Source organism: Ctenopharyngodon idella, chromosome 4 (assembly GCF_019924925.1).
Source record: "Ctenopharyngodon idella isolate HZGC_01 chromosome 4, HZGC01, whole genome shotgun sequence".
In the NCBI taxonomy this organism is placed as follows: Eukaryota; Metazoa; Chordata; class Actinopteri; order Cypriniformes; family Xenocyprididae; genus Ctenopharyngodon; species Ctenopharyngodon idella.
The window spans coordinates 16,704,852-16,724,948 of NC_067223.1; the positions used below are offsets into that span (position 1 = coordinate 16,704,852).

The 20,097-nt window shown below is 38.5% G+C and overlaps 1 protein-coding gene across 1 annotated transcript; it reads left to right on the top strand.

Annotated features, from left to right (window-relative positions):
- The first annotated feature begins 244 nt into the window (after positions 1 to 244).
- upf2 (UPF2 regulator of nonsense mediated mRNA decay) lies at positions 245 to 19,069 on the top strand. The gene is made up of 22 exons (XM_051890093.1): positions 245 to 391; positions 1,935 to 2,303; positions 4,222 to 5,001; positions 5,156 to 5,316; positions 5,394 to 5,570; positions 5,936 to 6,073; positions 6,540 to 6,643; positions 7,494 to 7,579; positions 7,678 to 7,786; positions 7,971 to 8,084; positions 9,014 to 9,130; positions 9,631 to 9,816; positions 10,037 to 10,240; positions 11,049 to 11,324; positions 11,470 to 11,653; positions 13,437 to 13,582; positions 14,517 to 14,618; positions 14,692 to 14,790; positions 15,062 to 15,226; positions 16,288 to 16,429; positions 16,510 to 16,630; positions 17,708 to 19,069. The coding sequence occupies exons 1-22, from the start codon at positions 387 to 389 to the stop codon at positions 17,715 to 17,717; spliced, it is 3,795 nt and encodes a 1,264-aa protein (XP_051746053.1). The 5' UTR covers positions 245 to 386; the 3' UTR covers positions 17,718 to 19,069.
- Positions 19,070 to 20,097: the final 1,028 nt, after the last annotated feature.

Below are 20,097 nucleotides of genomic sequence, written 5' to 3' on the forward strand. Positions count from 1 at the left end.
ATTTGTACCTTTTCTACAAAATAAATAAAATATACGTATATCATTCTGGTGATTAATGACAGTGAGATAGATAGAGGGATAGAGAGATTCTGAAAGCTTTCACCGTTTGAAGAGTTAGAGTAACACTATGAAATAAACTTGGCATCCATTTGACATTAATTACGTGAGTTTAAGTTAAACACTGGAATTTATCTGGTTTCGTAATTTTTTTTATCTGTTTTATTTCACCACATTTATTTTTCTTTTGGATTAATTTTTTTTTTTTTTTTTTTTTTTTTTTTTTTGATCAGGCACGGTTGGGGCGCCACATTCAGAGGTCCTAATATTGAAAACTATCGAGCGCCGTGTCATTTACAGACTAAACTTATGAATATTAAAATAGGCACATGAGGTAAGACTGACATTTCATTCTAAATACAATTGTGTTTACGTCAGTGACAGAAAATGTTTGTTTCTGTCATTTTCGTCTGTTTGCGGAATAAACGTGTTATATTTGACATACGAGCGGCCTCACGGCAGCTAACGGCTAATGCTAATTCATAAACACGCAGTCAAACATTCAATCGCTTCATTAAAATGATTCTGTTTTTGTTATAAATGAACTGCGTATGAAAAAGCAACAATATATTTGGATGGCAGTGGCCCACATGATTTATGTGGTTTATTTAGTCGGATTTTTATTATTGCAGCTGTTGTTGTTTGTGGATTTGTTTGTTCAGTGGTTTTTGTTGCTGTTATTGAGAGACTTTATTAGGTCATATAGCGACACAGTCAGCGGTTGAATTTATGATATGTGTGTTTGTGAATTAGTTTTGAGTATGTCAGAGAGAGTGTTTGTGTATGTTTCTGGGTGTTTGGGCCGAGAGCACCGGTTCTGCTGAAAACGAACCACACGTGCATCTGAACAACAGTTATCTGATCAACTGTATTCCGGCATTTAGCTCAGAGATGTTCAGATCTGCTTCTGAAAATCCGCCTTCCTGCAGTGTTTAGAGTTAATTAATCACTACCTAATCAAACTCTTCTGTACCAGCTGATCACCTGAGCATGTTTGAGGAGGCGTGGCACTGAACCTGACCTGGGCTGCGGCAGTATTTCTGTATTATATGCAGATTTCCTGTGTATTAAATACCTGCATAACCGCGGCATTGGACAACACGTGCAGTATGCAACCAGAGCAGACTGGGATAACATCCCATAATGCAGTAGTAACCGTACAGGTTATTCAGAGTGACTGACATTCTCAATGACTCCTAATGAATTGGATTGAAATATATATATAAACAAACAGTATGCCATATACAGTATACATTTCAATGCAAAAAATTGAGTAAAAGTGCAAAATATTTTCTAAAAAACCAGTATACTGTATGCAAAAATTGATTAAAAGTGCAAAATATATTTTAAAACAGTATGACATATGCATTATAATATTTTTCAAGTTTTATAATTAGATTAAAAGTGCAAAATATATTTAAAAAAAAAAAACAGTATGCCATATACATATTTTTCAATGCAAAAATTTGATCAAATGCGCAAAATATAAAAAAAAAAACAGTATGCAATACACAGTATAATTTTTTCTATGAAAAAATTAATTAGTGCAAAAATATTTTTAAAAACAGCATGCCGTATGCAAAATTTTATTATAAGTGCAAAATCATAAAAAAAAACAAAAAACCAGTATTCTTATTTTTCAGGGCAAAATTTAGATTTTAAGAGTGCAAAAAACAAACAAACATAAATACACACAATTTTTGCCGTATGCAAAATTTAAGTGTGCAAAATATCTTCTGAATGCAACATTTTATTATAAGTGCAAAATATTTTTTAAAACATTATGCCATTAAAGTGCAGTATCCTAGTGCTTGACTTTTTACTTTTGCAATTATTATCAGATATTGTTTAATTTGAAGTATTGTTATGTTTTGCAGTAGCAGTATGCCTGCTGAACGCAAGAAGTCTGTCAACATGGAGGAGAGAGAGACGGGCTCCTTCAGCAACAAGGACAGAGACGCTGACAGACCGGTCGCCGCGTCCCGCGAGAAGAGCAAAGACGAGAGCAAGATGAGCGGGAAGAAGGACGGAGGCAAGACGGCCGACGATAAGAAGAGACGGGCTGAGGAGGAGAAGAGGAAGAAGGAGGAGAAGGAGCGAAAAAAGAAAGAGGAGGAGAAGCAGAAAGCAGAGGAGGAGCAGAGGAAGAAAGAGGAGGAGGAGAAGAGACAGCAGGAGGAGCAGGAGAAGAAGCTGCTGGAGGAGGAAGCCAAACGACAGAAAGAGGAAGAGGCTGCGCAGCTGAAGTAAGAGTGCTTGCGTTGAAATCTTTTTCGTCTTTGTCAAATTCTTACATTTAATCAATAAACTCAATGAAATCAGTGTCAGTAAAATCAATTTTTTCACAGCAGAAGTGACAGATGCTAGATTTACAATTACATAAATGATGCTATAAGATAATATTTTAAATACTGAAATTGAAAAATGAATTGATACTTTAAATCTAAAACTAAACCACCATTAGGTAGCGGAAAATCACTGTCTTAATGAGTGAGTCATTGAATCATTCATTCAACCGATTCATTGAGGAATTAAGCAAATGACTGTTGCTGAATTCGGAACTGCCTTAGAAAGATATGGTAAAAGTAGTAAGAGTGGTATACTAGTATGCAGTTCTGAATTCAGCAAGTCTTTATGAATGGATCATCGAATCATTGATTTGTTCAAAAATGCTGATTCATTCAGGAATGAAAACCACTGTGTGTTGCTCAGAGATGCACAACCGTAGCTTCGTTTGGAACTGTGTTTTGTTTTATGAAAAAGAGCAAAAACTCTTGTATAAAATTAATATTTCATATAGCAATTGTGTGATATTACTAAACTGTATCTTTTAGAAATATAAGACAAAAATACATAGAGGGACATTTTTGAACCGGATATTGAATTTCAGGGTCATTCTAACTGCATTCTACTAGAATACATCATGCAGTGAACATTAACACTTGTCTGGGACAATTGGATTTTTTGAACGAGCAAGTGAAAGACAGTTTTACTTGTCCGACCTGAATGTCAGTGACAAATAAATAACTGGGAAATCACCAAAACACGAGAATGACTCTGATTTTATTACATTTAGTGTAAGTGGCGATCGATAGTGGATAATAATATATAATGTATAATGTACTGACGTAACAAGGCTGCGTTTTTGAAGCTCACGAAGCCTCATCTTGAGAAGGACTGGACACAAATGAGCGCAGCACACACAAAATGTGAAGTTTTTATATTAACAACATATAATACAGTTAAGCAACATCACACGACTTCCTGAATACCATCACGATTGAAAATGTGACGCTGATTTCATACGACAGTTCAATAAACAAGTAGTTAATATTAGGTCACTTACATTTTTAGATGCAATATTGACTGTTTCTGTTTTGTTTCAGCAGCCAAAATGGTTCCAAACAAAGATCACAGCAGAATCATTGCACATCTCATAGAAACACTTTCATTACTGAATGATTTTAAACAAATTGGTTGAGTCAAAGATTCAACGACCCGTTCATAAACTGCCTCATGCTTGAATGAATCAGCCTTTTGAACGAATCATTTGAATGAATGACTCATTCATTAAGACAGTCACTTGCCGCCACCTACTGGTGGTTTAGTTTCATGTTTAAAAGTATCATTTCCCCCCCCCCATCATTTCTTACTTGTTTTTTCAAAAAATATTTAAAAAAAACCTTATAACATTATTTAATGCAGTTGTAATTTTTTCAGTGTAAATTATTTAATTTGATTGGTAACAGCCCTGTAGTGTCTTATTATGCTAATTAAATTTATTGATCAAACTCAAGAATTTAAAATGAAAGATGAAGCATACATTTAATAAGATTAGGGGGGGAAAAGGTAAAAAAAAAAAAAAAGGCCCTCAGGGTAAATATCACAAATATTCAGATTTAAATGTCAAAGCTGATAGAACACTGATGAGAATATTGCTTCAGAATAAATTATATTTTTGTTATAAATATATTTATATTATATTTATAACACAAAAAGTCTTATTTTTTCCAGACAAGCAACTTTTTTACTCAGACAAGTGAATGACTGATTTACTTGCACATGACAAGGCTTAATGTCAAGCCCTGCATGCTTGTTAAAACATCTCAATGATAGTAAAATGAGATACTTTGTAATTACAGTTTGTTTTTTGTGTCTTACCAGGGAAAAGGAGGAGGCGGATCAGCTCCAGCAGGAGGCGTGGGAGCGACACCACGGCAGGAAGGAGCTGCGAGCGAAAAACCAGCATGTGCAGGAGACGCGTCCGGAGGAGGCCTTCTTCAGCCGCCTGGACTCCAGCCTGAAGAAGAACACGGCCTTCGTCAAGAAGCTCCGCACGCTCACGGAGCAGCAGCGCAGCTCGCTGTCGCAAGACTTCGACTCGCTCAACCTCAGCAAGTACATCGGCGAGGCCGTGAGCTCCATGGTGGAGGCCAAGCTGAAGATCTCAGACGTGGGCTGTGCCGTGCATCTCTGCTCCCTGTTCCACCAGCGCTATGCCGAATTCGCGCCGCTGCTGCTGGCTGCCTGGAAGAGACACTTCGAGGCCAGGAAGGAGGAGAAGGCACCTAACGTGAGCAAGCTGCGGACCGACCTGCGCTTCATCGCCGAGCTCACCATTGTGGGCCTGTTCACCGATAAGGAGGGGCTGTCGCTCATCTACGAGCAGCTGAAGAACATCATCGGTGCCGACCGAGAGATGCACACACACGTTTCTGTCATCATCAGCTTCTGCAAGCACTGCGGAGACGATATCGCCGGGCTGGTGCCGCGGAAGGTCAAGAACGCGGCTGAGAAGTTCGGCTTGTCGTTCCCTCCCAGCCAGATCATCAATGCAGAGAAACAGCAGCCGTTCCAGAATCTGCTGAGAGAATATTTCACCTCCCTCACCAAACACCTGAAGAAAGACCACCGAGAGCTGCAGAACATCGAGAGACAGAACAGGTGGGTTTGTATATGGACCCTTTTCACATTTCCGGGTTTCTCAGAAGTCGTCATAGTCGTGACGCATGTGGGCGCATAGAGGACGCATGTGCACTTTTTTTGTGTGGTTTTTGCAATGTAGGGATGTCACAGCTCCTGTGTTGTCTCTCTGTAGGCGTATCCTGCACTCTAAAGGAGAGCTCAGTGAGGACAGACATAAGCAGTACGAGGAGTTTGCCACCTCTTATCAGAAGCTGCTGGCAAACACTCAAACTCTGGCCGATCTGCTGGACGAGAACATGCCTGAACTTCCTCAGGACAAAACTGTCCAGGAAGGTACGACCACCAGCATGACTTCTTTTGTGCAGAGATTTTATCTTGGCATGGACGTGATTTGTTGTTTTGTGTGGCAGAACACGGTCCTGGCATCGATATCTTCACACCAGGAAAACCAGGAGAGTACGATCTGGAAGGCGGCATCTGGGAGGACGAGGACGCTCGTAACTTCTATGAGAACATGGTGGATCTGAAGGCATTTGTACCTGCCATTCTCTTCAAGGACAATGAGAAGAGCAGCCAGAGCAGCAAAGGTATGGAATGCTTTAGAAGAGTCAGGTGTGATACTTGATGGAGTTAGTAGTGTGTTGAAACTGGCAGTTATGAGGGGCGGAGATTTCCCAAACACACTCAAAGTGCTTGACCAATTACAACACACTGCTCCAGCTGACCAATCAGAGCACTTTTCAGAAGGAGGGGCTTCATAGAGACAGGAACTAAACAGAGCGTTACTGACAGACTGGGACGAGAGGAGCTGCAACAATGGAGAATATGAGGAAAATAATCAACATTCAATCTAGTAGAGCCCAAAAACAACATCAAGAGTTTGAGAAAGGGTCCTCTTTAAAGTAGCATGTGAAACAGTATGTAATAGTATATGTTGTGTGTGTGTGTGTAGAGGGACGAGCGGGAAACAGCACCGAGGAGTTGGAGATGGAGTTGGAAGCGCTGGACATCACGGATGATCCGATAGATCTGGATGTAGCCGACGAGACTGAAAATGAAGAACTGGCCAAAAAGTTACTGGATGAGCAAGGTACACACACACATACTACGGAGCCCCTAAAGGGACATGGTGATGGAAAGGGAAAAATATTTCAATGCTTTTGCATCCTCTTGCAAAAGTTTTGCATTCTTCTAAGAAACTTTGCATTCACTTCAATATTTCCACCACCATGTCCCTTTTATTTCTCAGTAAAACACACTGAATAATGCACCTCCAAAACCTCCAGGGCAGTAAAGGGATAGTTTCAGGATCAGTCAAACTTTATCTGTATTTTGCATTTTTTGTCTATGGCATTATTTTGAAGTTATTTATTTGTGCTGCTCATTGTCACTCAGTACAACAGTATTTTAAATTAGTCCGTCTCCCATTGAAATGGCTTTGAATCGTAATGCAAGTTTCTGTAGGTAAATCACTATAACTTGAATGCAATGCGATTCGATTTGCGTAAAAGCCTCTGCCAAATAAATAATGTGATCATGTTGGTGTGTGCGTACAGAGCAGGAGGATGAGGAGGCCAGCACCGGCTCTCATCTCAAACTCATCGTGGACGCTTTTATCCAGCAGCTGCCAAACTGCATCAACAGAGACCTGATTGACAAGGTAAAGAGTACAAACACTCACAGAACTGATCTGATGGAAAACACACACGCACACAATCGTCACTGCTTTCATGATGCAATTCAATTATCATGTAAATGATTTGATTCGACTTGATTCCACAAGGCATTGCATCCTCAATTTCCAGTATAACTGCTACATTTTCGTCAATGAATACAAGCAGTCAGACATATGAACTCCCACTTGCACACACACACTCGCACACACTGTTGCATGCACTCGTACGCACACTCACTTGCACGCACAAGCTCCACACACTTGCACTCGCACAGAAACGCTCGCAAGCACACACGCATGCATGCTCTCACACACACATGCACACACTCACACACTCTCGCGCACACGCTCGCTTGCACATGCTGACTCGCATACACACACATTCACACGCGCTCTCAAACACACACTCGCATAAGTGAGCACACACACGCTCGCATTTTTTATTACTGGCTTTTGTTTCACCTCCCTCAGCCATTTTACACTAGTGCGAGAGAAGCGATTAATTTTAACACCCCTAACACACACACACACACGTCTAAACAGCTCAGTGTGCACACATATACAGCGGTTGATCATAGCCAGTGTTATTTTAGTATTATTTATATACTATTATTGTATTTGCTACCATTTTAAATTAGCATTTTTTATTATTTTCATTTTATTATACTTTTGCTTTCATTTAAGTTTTAGTAATTTTAGTACAGTTCAGTTCTAATTTTTGATTATGTTTTTCATCTAATACTTGTATTTTATTTTAGCTGTATTTCAATTGCCAAAGTTTTAGTTAACAATTGTAACTCTCATTGCTGTGTTCTGTGTTCAAACATGTTTTCAGGCTGCTATGGACTTCTGTATGAACATGAACACCAAGTCCAATCGTAGGAAGCTGGTTCGTGCTCTCTTCACAGTGCCCAGACAGAGGTGTGTTTCTCTGCTCATCTGTAGCTGTGGACACTAGATGGAGCTGAAGCGTTCAGTGATGTGATCTTATCAAGTGTTTTTATGTCTCTGTGACTCAGGCTGGATCTGTTGCCGTTCTACGCTCGTCTGGTGGCCACGCTGCACCCGTGCATGTCTGATGTGGCGGAAGATCTCTGCTCAATGCTCAAAGGAGATTTCAGATTTCATGTGAGTGTGTTTCTCATAAGCTCCTCGCTCACTATAGCCTACATAGGCAGCATCCTAAAATAGACTTTGTCACAATGCATCACGTGATTGCCTTCTCCACCAGCAGTGCGCACTCTAATTCTTCTATATTAGAAGCAGGATGTGTTAAAATGCATCAAAGTGAGTGTTTGTGTGTGTCTTATAGATCAGAAAGAAGGACCAAATCAACATCGAGACCAAGAATAAGACGGTGAGGTTCATCGGGGAGTTGGCCAAGTTCAAGATGTTTTCCAAAACGGACACGCTGCACTGTCTCAAGGTGAGCGCTATCATCTGATGATGCCTACAGCGTGTACTCACTCGGTAGTGCTTCACTGTGAAGTCCATACTAAGATAAACAATGTAATGGCAAAATTAATTTGATTGGTGTTCATTTAATGTTTACTTTAAATGAAGCAGTGTGTTTAACACAGTGTTGTTATTGTTAACTAAAACTATTACAAATCATTTTTAGTAACAAATACAGCTGAGATAAAATAAAATATTAAAACTTGTTATTTTAATATTTTTGAGGTACTATTATAGTTTGAATTAATATTTTGAATTTGTTTTCATTTTTATATATTCCTTTTTAATTTTAAAGTTTTAGTAATTTTTTGTGTTTTTGACATTTTATTAGTTTGTTTAAAAAAAAAAAAAAAAGTCTATATAGTTTTTATTAATTTTTATTTCAGTTTTAGTTATTTTAGTACATCAAGTTAAACTAAATGAAAATGAGAAATGTCGCTTGGAAACTAGCTGAAATAAAAAGTTTTTGTGTATTTTATTTTATTCAGTTAACGTTATAGTTAACTATAATAACCCTGCTTAGAAATGTTCAAAATTAGAAATGTTAATGAAATAAATAAGAAAATTACTTCAGTTAAGTTTAAGCTGATGTATTAAAATGACTAAAACTGGAATTAAAATAAATTAAAGCTATATAGAATTTTTTTTTTAAAAAACAAAAACTAATAAAAATGACACAAACACAACAAAATTACTAAAACTAAAAATGAACTGAAAATAAAAACCTACTTTAAAATATTAATAAATAAAATAGTATATAAATAATACTAAAATAGCATCGGTTCAAAATCATTTTACTTGGTTTTGATACTGAAGTTCATGTGATGAAAATGGCACTGTCAGCTGATTCTGGTATCGTTTTCTCTCTCTCTCTCTCTCTCTCTCTGTGTGTGTGTGCAGATGCTGCTGTCTGATTTCTCTCATCATCATATCGAGATGGCCTGCACACTGCTGGAGACCTGTGGACGCTTCCTCTTCCGTTCACCGGACTCTCACCTGCGCACAAGCGTCTTACTGGTCTGTCCTCATGTCTTTTAAAACACACAGTATCATTATTTCTGTCTTGCAATATTTCAGATTATTGCAATACTGTAGTACTGGGATAAAAGTTTATAGTTGGGATATAAACACTTATGTCTACAGTAGCAATCAAAATAGAGCAAATCGCCTTTTGAAAGTAACTTGACGCTTGATGTATCAGTTACATCGTTACAACAAGTGACTGTTAAAAAATGTGTTTGCCAATTGTTCAAAAATGCTGATTCATCCAGTAATGAAACAAGTGAAGTCTTTATGAGTGAGTCATTGAATCATTCATTCAAACCAATTTATTATTTTTAAAATAATAATTCATTCAAATGAATTAAATAATTTAAGTATAACTTATAGTAAATGGCATGTTATTTTGTTTAGATGTCTATTCAGACTCTTGATCTCTATTTTAAACCACAAAATTGTGATTCTCAATTTATCAATGCAGCTCTTACTGACACTGTTGCACATGTCTGTGTTTTCAGGAGCAAATGATGCGTAAGAAACAGGCTCAGCATCTGGATGTGCGTTACGTGACCATGGTGGAGAACGCCTATTACTACTGTAACCCTCCGCCGATGGAGAAGACGGTACGCAGGAAGAGACCTCCGCTGCAGGAGTACATCCGCAAACTCCTCTACAAAGACCTGTCCAAGGTCACCACTGAGAAGGTGCGTCACGTACGTGGTGGATTGCACTATTGGTTATATATATATATATATATATATATATATATAATATATAAAAACATTTTTAGAAGCTTCTTGACTTACGAAGTTGGGTAACTCTGCAAAATAGGCCTTTACATGTTACAGAGTACAGTCACGTGTGTTCTGACGTTCGTATGATCAGCTCCCGGTGCGTCACACTCTCTCATGTGTGTGTCTGTAGGTGTTGAGGCAGATGAGAAAGTTGCCCTGGCATGACGCTGATGTCAAGAGTTACCTGATCTGCTGTATGGTCAACATCTGGAACGTCAAGTACAACAGCATCCACTGCGTGGCCAACCTGCTGGCCGGACTGGTGGCGTATCAGGAGGACGTGGGCATTCATGTGGTGGACGGAGTGCTGGAAGACATCCGTCTAGGCATGGAGGTGTGTGTGTGTGTGTGTGTGTGAGAGATATTAACAAATACAACTTTTGATTTTAAAGGGATAGTTCACCCAAAAATGAGAATTATCCCCGTTCACTACCATTATAAAGCTGAGTATTTATATCTAAAAAAAATACTAGAGTTTATAAGCCACTTTATATAGAACTGTACAAGGAAGTTTTTTTTTCTTTTTTCCCCACCAGATGGCACTAATCTACCTTCAAAATAATTGGATTTTAAATGCCTCATCTCTATTTTAACGTGGAATACTGCTTTAATTGAAAAATAATTAAAAAATGTATTAGAAAAACAATTGTGTATTATTTTCAATGGGGAAAAATAGCTAATAAAAAGTGTATAAATATTGCATAGTTTCATAAAATACCTTTAAAATTTTGAATAATAATCAAAAAATATTATTGAATAAAAATATATTACATTGGTTTTCCTAAAAAAAAAAAAATTAAAAAAGGAGATACATATCAAGGCTTTGGTCACTTTTGACCATGAAGAAGCCAAGTGTGACCCCTAAATGAAGAGAAACAGAGGGTTTTAAAGGGGTACGTCACCGCTGACTTTCAATAAAACTTGGCTGCCTATACAATATTTATTTATTTATTTATTTATTTAATTGGTGCTACCTGACTAGAGAAAACAGAGAATAAAGCTCATTAGTTAATGTTAGTGAATGCATGAACTAATGGGACCTTGTTGTAAAGTGTTACCCGCACTCATAATGTCACTGCTGACTCTGCTCAGATGAGAGACGCTCTGCTTCAGATGTGTGTGTTGATGTGTTTCGCTGTCAGGTGAACCAGCCCAAGTTTAACCAGCGGCGGATCAGCAGTGCTAAGTTTCTGGGTGAGCTGTATAACTACCGTATGGTGGAGTCCGCCGTCATCTTCCGCACTCTCTTCTCCTTCATCTCATTCGGCGTGAACACGGACGGTTCTCCGAGCCCGCTGGACCCGCCCGAACACCTGTTCCGCATCCGTATGGTCTGCACCCTGCTGGACACCTGTGGGCAGTACTTCGACCGCGGCTCCAGCAAGAAGAAGCTCGACTGCTTCCTCATTTACTTTCAGGTTAGCCTTTCCCTCTGAACCAGCCAATCACAGACAGATGATACGCTCACGTGTGACGCCTCAGAAGAGACTTCTTTCAAAAATATTAAAAAATATATATTATTCCAATCTACAGTTGTGACGTTCATATTCTTGTGTGTTTTAGAGGTACATCTGGTGGAAGAAGAGTGTTGATGTGTGGACTAAAGATCAGCCGTTCCCCATCGATATTGAGTACATGATCACAGACACGCTGGAGCTGCTGCGGCCCAAGATGAAGCTGTGCTCGTCTCTGGAGGAGGCCTGTGCGCACGTCACACAGCTGGAGAGAGAGTTCCTCGTCAAACTGGGTAAAAAAACACTTGTCTGACACTGAGTGTGTGTGTGTGTGTGTGTGTGTGTGTGTCTTTCCATCTGTGTGTGTGTGTGTGCACGTCTGTGTGTGTGTGTGTGCGTCTGTGTGTGTGAGTGTGCGTCTGTGTGTGTGAGTGTGCGTCTGTGTGTGTGAGTGTGCGTCTGTGTGTTTCCATCTGTGAGTGTGTGTGTATGTATGTCTGTGTGCATCTATGTATGTGTGTGTGAGTGTGCGTGTTTTTCCATCTGTGTGTGTCTGTCTGTGTGTGTATCTGTGTCTGTGTCTGCGCGTTTCCATCTGTGAGTTTGTGTGTGTGTGTGTGAGTGTGTCTGTGTGTGAGTGTGCGCCTGTGTGTGTCTATGTATGTGTGTGTGTGAGTGTGCGTCTGTGTGAGTGTGCGTCTGTGTGAGTGTGCGTCTGTGTGAGTGTGCGTCTGTGTGAGTGTGCGTCTGTGTGAGTGTGCGTCTGTGTGAGTGTGCGTGTGTGTGTGTGTGTGTGTGTGTGCGTGTGTGTGTGTGTGTGAGTGTGCATCTGTGTGTGTGAGAGTATGCGTCTGTGTGTGTCTGTGTGTGTGTGTGTCTGTGTGTGTGAGTGTGCGTCTGTGTGTGTGTGTGTGTGTGTGAGTGTGCGTCTGTGTGTGTGTCTATGTATGTCTCTATGTATGTGTGTGTCAATGTCTGTGTGTGTGTGTGTCTATGTGTGTGTGAGTGTATATGTGTGCATCTGTGTGTGTGGGTCTGTGTGTGAGTATGCGTCTGTGTGTGCGTGTGTCTGTGTGTGCGTGTGTCTGTGTGTGTGTGTGTCTGTGTGTGTGTGTGTCTGTGTGTGTGTGAGTGTGCGTCTGTGTGTGTGTGTGTGTGTGTGTGTGTGTGAGTGAGTGTGCGTCTGTGTGTGTGTCTATGTATGTCTCTCTATGTATGTGTGTGTCAATGTCTGTGTGTGTGTGTGTGTCTATGTGTGTGTGAGTGTATATGTGTGCGTCTGTGTGCGTGCGCGTCTGTGTGTGTGCGCGCCTGTGTGTGTGCGCGCGTCTGTGTGTGTGCGTGTGTGTGCGCGTGTGTTTCCATCTGTGAGTGTGTGTGTGTGTGTGTGTGTGTGTTAACATTTTAGTTAACGATATTAACCCTGATGTGATTCGTATCAAATGAATGAATCATTCTGACTGTGCAAAAACAGCTTTACATTATAACAAAAGAGGAAGTTCACGACTGATATTATAAAACAGACTGTAGATTCTGATCAGATGAGACACATTTAAACACATGACGAAATTAGTGTTAGCAAGAAAATCTTTTATTTATATTTGTCATCTGTTGGAAACTGTAGGAGACCAATGAAATGATCCAGTGATAGTGTGTGTTTTATGGAGGGTATTTCCTAAAGTCTCCAAGGCCAAAAATGCCCGTAGTTGAAGAAACACCCACACATGGTCAGATCGCCCAGCCCTGGTGTGTGTGCAGTTGTTTTTCTAGTTGTTCCGCTCACGTTTCCGCTCTCCTCGTCGAGCAGCATTCCTTTCACTGACACACTGGTTTGTTTCATTTCTTCATTCCTGACGTGTGCCGAGAGAAAAAGACACATTCCTGCAGCGAGTGTAAGAGTATCAGTGTTAAAGCAGCGGACCCAGAATAGCTCTTCAGGAATGCTGTTGTGTGTGTGTTGTCCATCTGGTTTTAAACCAGTGCTTCTGTAGTGCCGGTTTATTTTTATCCCTTGGCCGAGCCGGATGCTGCTGTTTTGGTCTGGTTTGGTCAGTAGCAACATTCCTGTGTGTGCAGGCCTGGAGAAAGACGGCCGCTCCTCCAGCGCGATGGATGAGAACGAGCCTCTGGATGAGGAAGATGATGATGATGAAGACGAGGGCGGAGCTGAGACCGAGGAGCAGTCTGGAAACGAGAGCGAGATGAATGAACCCGAGGAGGAGGTGACTCTTCTCACATGTGTGATTGACAGCTGTAAACTCCGCCTCCTCTGTTATTCACATATAGTTTACTGATGATACAGAGCTGGAGAACAAACACTAGTCACTGCAAAATCAATATGAAATTCATTTGAAAAATACCACTAGAATTTAATAGATTTTCCACATATTAAATTTTTTTGTTTACATTTGCCTATAAATACAGAGCGCCACATATGACGTGAGAGGAAAAATTATGTATATTGTGTCCACAAATTAACAATTTGTTCCCACGACTTACTAATATGTCAGTATGTTGTACTAATTTGTACCCTTGTTTTATGTACACCATTTTGTTCCCTCATTTTACTAAATCATGACCATGATATATATATTTTGTCTGCATGTCACATGCAGGATTCTATATAAATAATTCTGTATAGGATTAAATATAAAAATTAATGTAGTTAATATAATTTCAAATTAAAAAATAATTTGACCAAAAATACCAAAGGTACAAATGACTTTACTTTAATAAATCACTATTGATTTATTAATTTATTAAAAAAAAGGAAAAAAAGAGAAAAAAAATACATATAGAAAAAAATAACTCATATATATATATATATATATATATATATATATATATATATATTTATTTTTTTTTTTTTTCTCTTTTAAAAAAACAAATTGTGTGTATGTATATATGTATATATATATATATATATATAATATAATTTGGTTATGTATATATAGTTAGAAAAAAATGTTTATATATATAATATTATTTATATTTATATGTTTTAATATGTATATTTTCATTTATTTATATGTTCCTAGTAATGAGGTTTGTTTATATATACACACTATATATACTTCGTCCTGTTGGAGTGTTTGGAGACAAATAAATATGCATATTAAGCAACTGGATAAAGCGTGTGTTTGTGCACGTGTGCAGGAGGGCTCAGAGAATGAGGAAGAGGAGCGTGAGGAGGAAGAGGAGAACACAGACTATCTGACCGACTCCAACAAAGAGAACGAAACGGACGAAGAGAACAATGTGAGTGTGCTGGAGCCACGGTGTGTTTCTGGAGGTTTGGGTTTGATCTAACGCTGCTGTTTTCATCGGTCAGGAGGTCACGATCCGCGGCGGAGGACTCAAACATGTGGCGTGTGCGGAGGACGAGGACTTCATCCAGGCGCTGGACAAAATGATGCTGGAGAACCTGCAGGTGCACAAACACTCTCTAAACCATCAGGGTTTTGCTCCTGTACATCCTTCTGAGAGCAAAACTGACCCTCTTTATTTTCCTGAATTGCACTTAATTACAAGTCTTTTAAGTCCTATAGTCTATAGTCTCACTTCTGCTTGAATATCTTCATCTGTAAGTTGCATCTGTGAAGCCCAAACACAGAAATGGAATGAAGAAAATTAAGTATACCTGACCTTTAAGTGAATGAATGTGTGTGTGTGTGTGTGTGTGTGTGTGTGTGTGTGAGCAGCAGCGCAGTGGAGAGGTGGTGAAGGTCCACCAGCTGGACGTAACCATTCCTCTGCAGTTAAAGAGCCAGCTGAAGAAAAGCCCCGCCCCCTCCTGCACTGCAGACGCAGACATCAGTGACACCATGCAGTTCGTCATGCTCACACGGAAGGGCAACAAGCAGCAGGTACGTGTGTGTGTGTGTGTGTGTGTGTGTGTGTTAAAATGGTTTGGGTCTGCAGGGTGTGTTCAGGATGTGGCTTTGGGGGTGTAAACTACAGCACACAAACGCACACACTGTTGGATCAACACACACATACACACACACACACACAGCATCTTTGTTTTCATTCTGCCGGTGTCTCAGTGACCCACTTTACCCGTCGCTGTCTTTCAGAAACTTGACATCCATCTGACATTCTGTACGTTTTCTCTCTTCTCTTGTGTGACGTTTGTATTGCCACAGTATTTTAATCATACAGCAGAGAAACTGCGCAAAAAATACTGGAGTATGTTTACAAGAAAATACTAGTTCTAAATATATTTAATTCAATGTGTTGTTTCAGAGTAATTAACTGTGAAAATTACTAGCAATTGCTGTGTTAAAAAAAATTCTAAAATTGTTTCTACACCATTATTTTCAGTGTAGTACAATTTAAGTCAAATAAACAATAAGTCAAACAAATAAGTCAAATAAATGTAATTAATTCTGTACTAATTGTTTACAATTAGTCTTTCGACTTGTTTGACTTACTCAGTACTAATTAAATTTATAATTAAATAATTACATTTATTTGACTTGTTTATTCAAATCAAGTTGACATCATTTCTGTACTAATTAAGTTTACAATTAAATAATGTAAAATTAATAAGTTGAATAAAGCCAAATAAATGTAATTATTTAATTATAAATTTAATTAATAATTAGTACATTTTTTCTACTTCCAAATTTCACATTTAATTCAGTGTTAACTGCCGTTTCTTTGTAATTAATTATGAAATTTACTAGTAATTTGAGTGAATTTTTTTTTTTCAATGTAATTTAGTAATATCAACAAAATATAATTATAAACCTAATTGCATTTTAAATAAATTAGTGCAAAATAGAATTAAAGTAGCATAAAATATTTAAACAGAATAAATGTGATATTTGTCATTTATATTAAAATACTTTCTCATATGTGTCTCAGTTCATCCACAGAAATGATATAATTGATATTTGACGTTTTTCCGTCTCTGTCGGTGTAGTTTAAGATCCTGAACGTGCCGCTGTCGTCTCATCTGGCGGCGAATCACTTCAACCAGCAGCAGGCGGAGCAGGAGGAGCGCATGCGCATGAAGAAGCTGACGCTGGACATCAACGAGCGACAGGAACAGGAAGACTATCAGGGTGAGCGGGCCGCCGGAGCTCATGCTGCTCCTCTGTGTTGTGTATCTGCTGGTGTTGATCGATCGTTGTTGTCGTTTCAGAAATGATGCAGTCTCTCGCTCAGAGACCCGCACCCGCCAACACCAACCGAGAGCGCCGCCCGCGCTACCAGCACCCCAAAGGAGCCCCGAACGCTGACCTCATATTCAAGACCGGCGGCAGGTCAGACTCTCACACTCATGATGTCACATTCATGCACAAAAACACTCCAATATTCACTGATTAAGTAGTAGATGAAATTAATTTTTAAACTTTTTACAGAACGGTTTATAAAATATTTCAGTTACAAAGCATTCTGGGATAGTAACCACAATGCCCTACCAACAACTCTGCACGATTAATGGAAATAACGCTGAAATCGCGATATGGCTCAGTGCGATTAATTGGCTGCATTTTATTTTACAGTGAAATATTACAGTAGTAATATTTCTTATTTTGTTTCATAGTTTAATAATAATAATATTTAATAAATTAAATATAAATAAAAATTGTATTACATTTAATTATTACTATATTTATTACTACGTACTGTATTTATTATCTTTTATAAATAACAGAAGTAATATTTCTTATTTTGTTTCATATTTTTATTTAGTAATAACATTTAATAATTAAATGTAAATAAAAATTGCATTAAATTTATTTCATTATTACTATATTATATATATATATATATATATATATATATATAACTTTTATATTGTTGTATGTTGTCTTTATTATAAAATTATAATTGCTATTATTGTTGTTATTATATTATATATTTATTATATAAATATATTTATATATTTTACATGCTTTATTTATTATTGTTATATATTATTATTATTATTATTATTATTAAAATAGTAATAACTCATTATTATTTAAATTTATTTAAATACATTTTTATTAGAATTTAATCATACTTTACCATTACTAGAATTGTTGTTATTATTATTATATTTATTATTACATACTGTATTTTTATTATTAATATATTTGATAATATATAACAATATTTTTTTAAATAAATAAAAATAATAATATATTATATTAATAATACATTTATTTTATAGTCATTGATATAGTATCAAATTTTTGGGGGCAAAATTGCTCAACCAATCACAGCAAACCTTCAAATAAAAAATGTTTTTTAAAGTAAATAAAACGATTTTGCATAGTAACAAGTTCTCCTGAAACAGTCGTCACACTCAGACATCCTGCTTACTCGCTGACCCTTGACCCTGTGCACCGCAGGAGACGCTGATGATGTCAGACTGAGCAAATGACGAGTCAAAGACGGACAGAGAGATGGACAGCGGTGCTTTGGACTCACCTGCTCTGAGACGGAGACACACCTGACTGCAGCCTCACCACGGCAACCAGAGAGGAGCTCCATCAGCACACACACACACACGTACACACGTACACACACACACGTATACACACACACACACACACACACACACGGCGACGCCGGACTGAAGTGTCTCACACACACACAGATCGGAGGTGATTTTACTTTGGCTGATAGAGTTTGATGGTTCGATAGCGTCCAGTGACGAAGAGACTCTAACAGAGGAAAACTCAGTGTTTTGTTCTTCAGACAAACGTTCCGCTCTGTTCTTTCTCCTGATGTTTAATCTCTCCAGCCTCAGCGATCGTTCCTGAGCGAGACGTGCATGGGCTGAACACAGCTGTTAACATGTTGCAGTAAAGTGACTTCCTGTGACCGTGAGAATGTCTCTTTTTGTCTCAAACACTCTCATCAGCTTGTTTTCTGCCCATCACAGCCGTCGTGAGTCAGTGAACTAATGAACTAGTGAATGCAGTCGAACCAGACGCAAACACTCGGCCTGCGGGCGGAACAGGTAAGATCTGACCGAGAGACAAGGCCTTAAGCGGCAAAACTTCATTTCTGGGTCATGATTCGCCCCCAAATCAACAGGAAAACAAGAAAACAGCCTTCCAGACATATTAAAATTCATAAATCCGCAACAGGATTAAATTCAAAACAAGAACCTACAATTGTCTTCAAATGTACTTTAGATTTAAATGTTTTTTTCTTCATTACTTCAATGAGATATTAGGGGTTTAATTGTCATTAAAAATAATTTCTCAATGCAAAAATGTCAATTTTTTCAGGGTTTGATTCTGCAGTTTTTGTTACTGTTTGTTACTGTTTTATGTTTGTATTGTGCTTTGAATTTGTGGTTTAAAACAACTTTTACTAGTCTTTTCATTGACTTAACTGATTTAACGTCTCTGTTAAAGATGTTTCAGTGAGTTATTCAACTTGGCGCCGTTTGTGAATCCCTATTCTGCATTTAATATGATCCCATAATGCAGTGGTTGTCGCTCAGTCATTGCTGGTTCATTAACCTCACACACCTCAAGTTGATGAAGAGTTGAGTTCATCAAGACCAGCTAAAGATAATGATCATCGACACAAAATCAACGTCATCTGTAACTGATGGGTTTCATTGTATTTATTCAGAAACAATCCTACAGAGTTATTGAAAATTAAAGATCTTAACCAATGCAAGAAAATATACATTTTTACTTCCAGCAATGTTCTCATTTACACAAAGAGATGGTAATAAACAATGTTGTTTTGTGTGTGTGTAGTGGTGTCACATGTTCACAATCATGCATTCAATGTCCTTCAAAGACTGCTTCGTTTGAAGCAAAAAACCGGAGTCGAAATAAAAACAAAAAACATGTCAAAAACACACATCCTACATGCATTAATATTACATAAACTAACACTCTCACTCATTCATGCTGAAATTCACATCGCACACTATACAGGTAAAAACAACATGTGATTAATGGTTGGTGGTGATTTTAGTCCCATGTGACTTAACGACAGGCTCTCGATTTGGATGTCTGTGGTTTAGCGTGGGAGGAACTAAACTTACATTTACGAGAGCTTCTGAAGAGGCACGCTGGGAGAGAAATGAGGGAAAAGATGGTCATATAGAACGGGTTCCCAACCACGGTCCTGAAGCCCCTCCCCTAACACTGCGTGTCTCCTTAATCAAACACACCTGATTCAGATCATCAGCTCGTTAGTCGAGACTCCAAGATGGGTGGGGAACGTTGATCCTGAAGGGCCACTGTCCTGCAGAGTTTAGCTCCAACCCTAATTAAACACATCTGAAGCTATTCAAGGTCTTCAGTGTTACTAAAGTTACAGGCAGGTGAGTGTTTTTTTCAGGGTTGGAGCTAAACTCTGCAGGACAATGGCCCTTCAGGATCGACGAGCCCCACCAGTGCCCCAAGACTTGAAATGGGTGTGTCAAAATGTGCGGTGTTGGGGAGGCTCCAGGACCGTGGTTGGGAACCACTGATCTAGAAAACCCTACCTAACAGCCAACGTCCAACCCACAAGTCAACATCAAGAGAATATAAAACACAACATTATAATAGAAACTACATGCTGAACATCGTAAAATGAGCCTGGAAAGAGCTGTAATAAAGAAAGGTATTTCTTGCGTAAAGGTCTGGGTTCTTTCCATCAGTTGATCCTTGTACACAGACATAATGATAAACTTATAAACAAACACGACATGCAAATTTTATAAAGCTGACTTATATTTAACAGTTTAAAAACTCTACTAACAGCGTCATGTCTACTAAACATG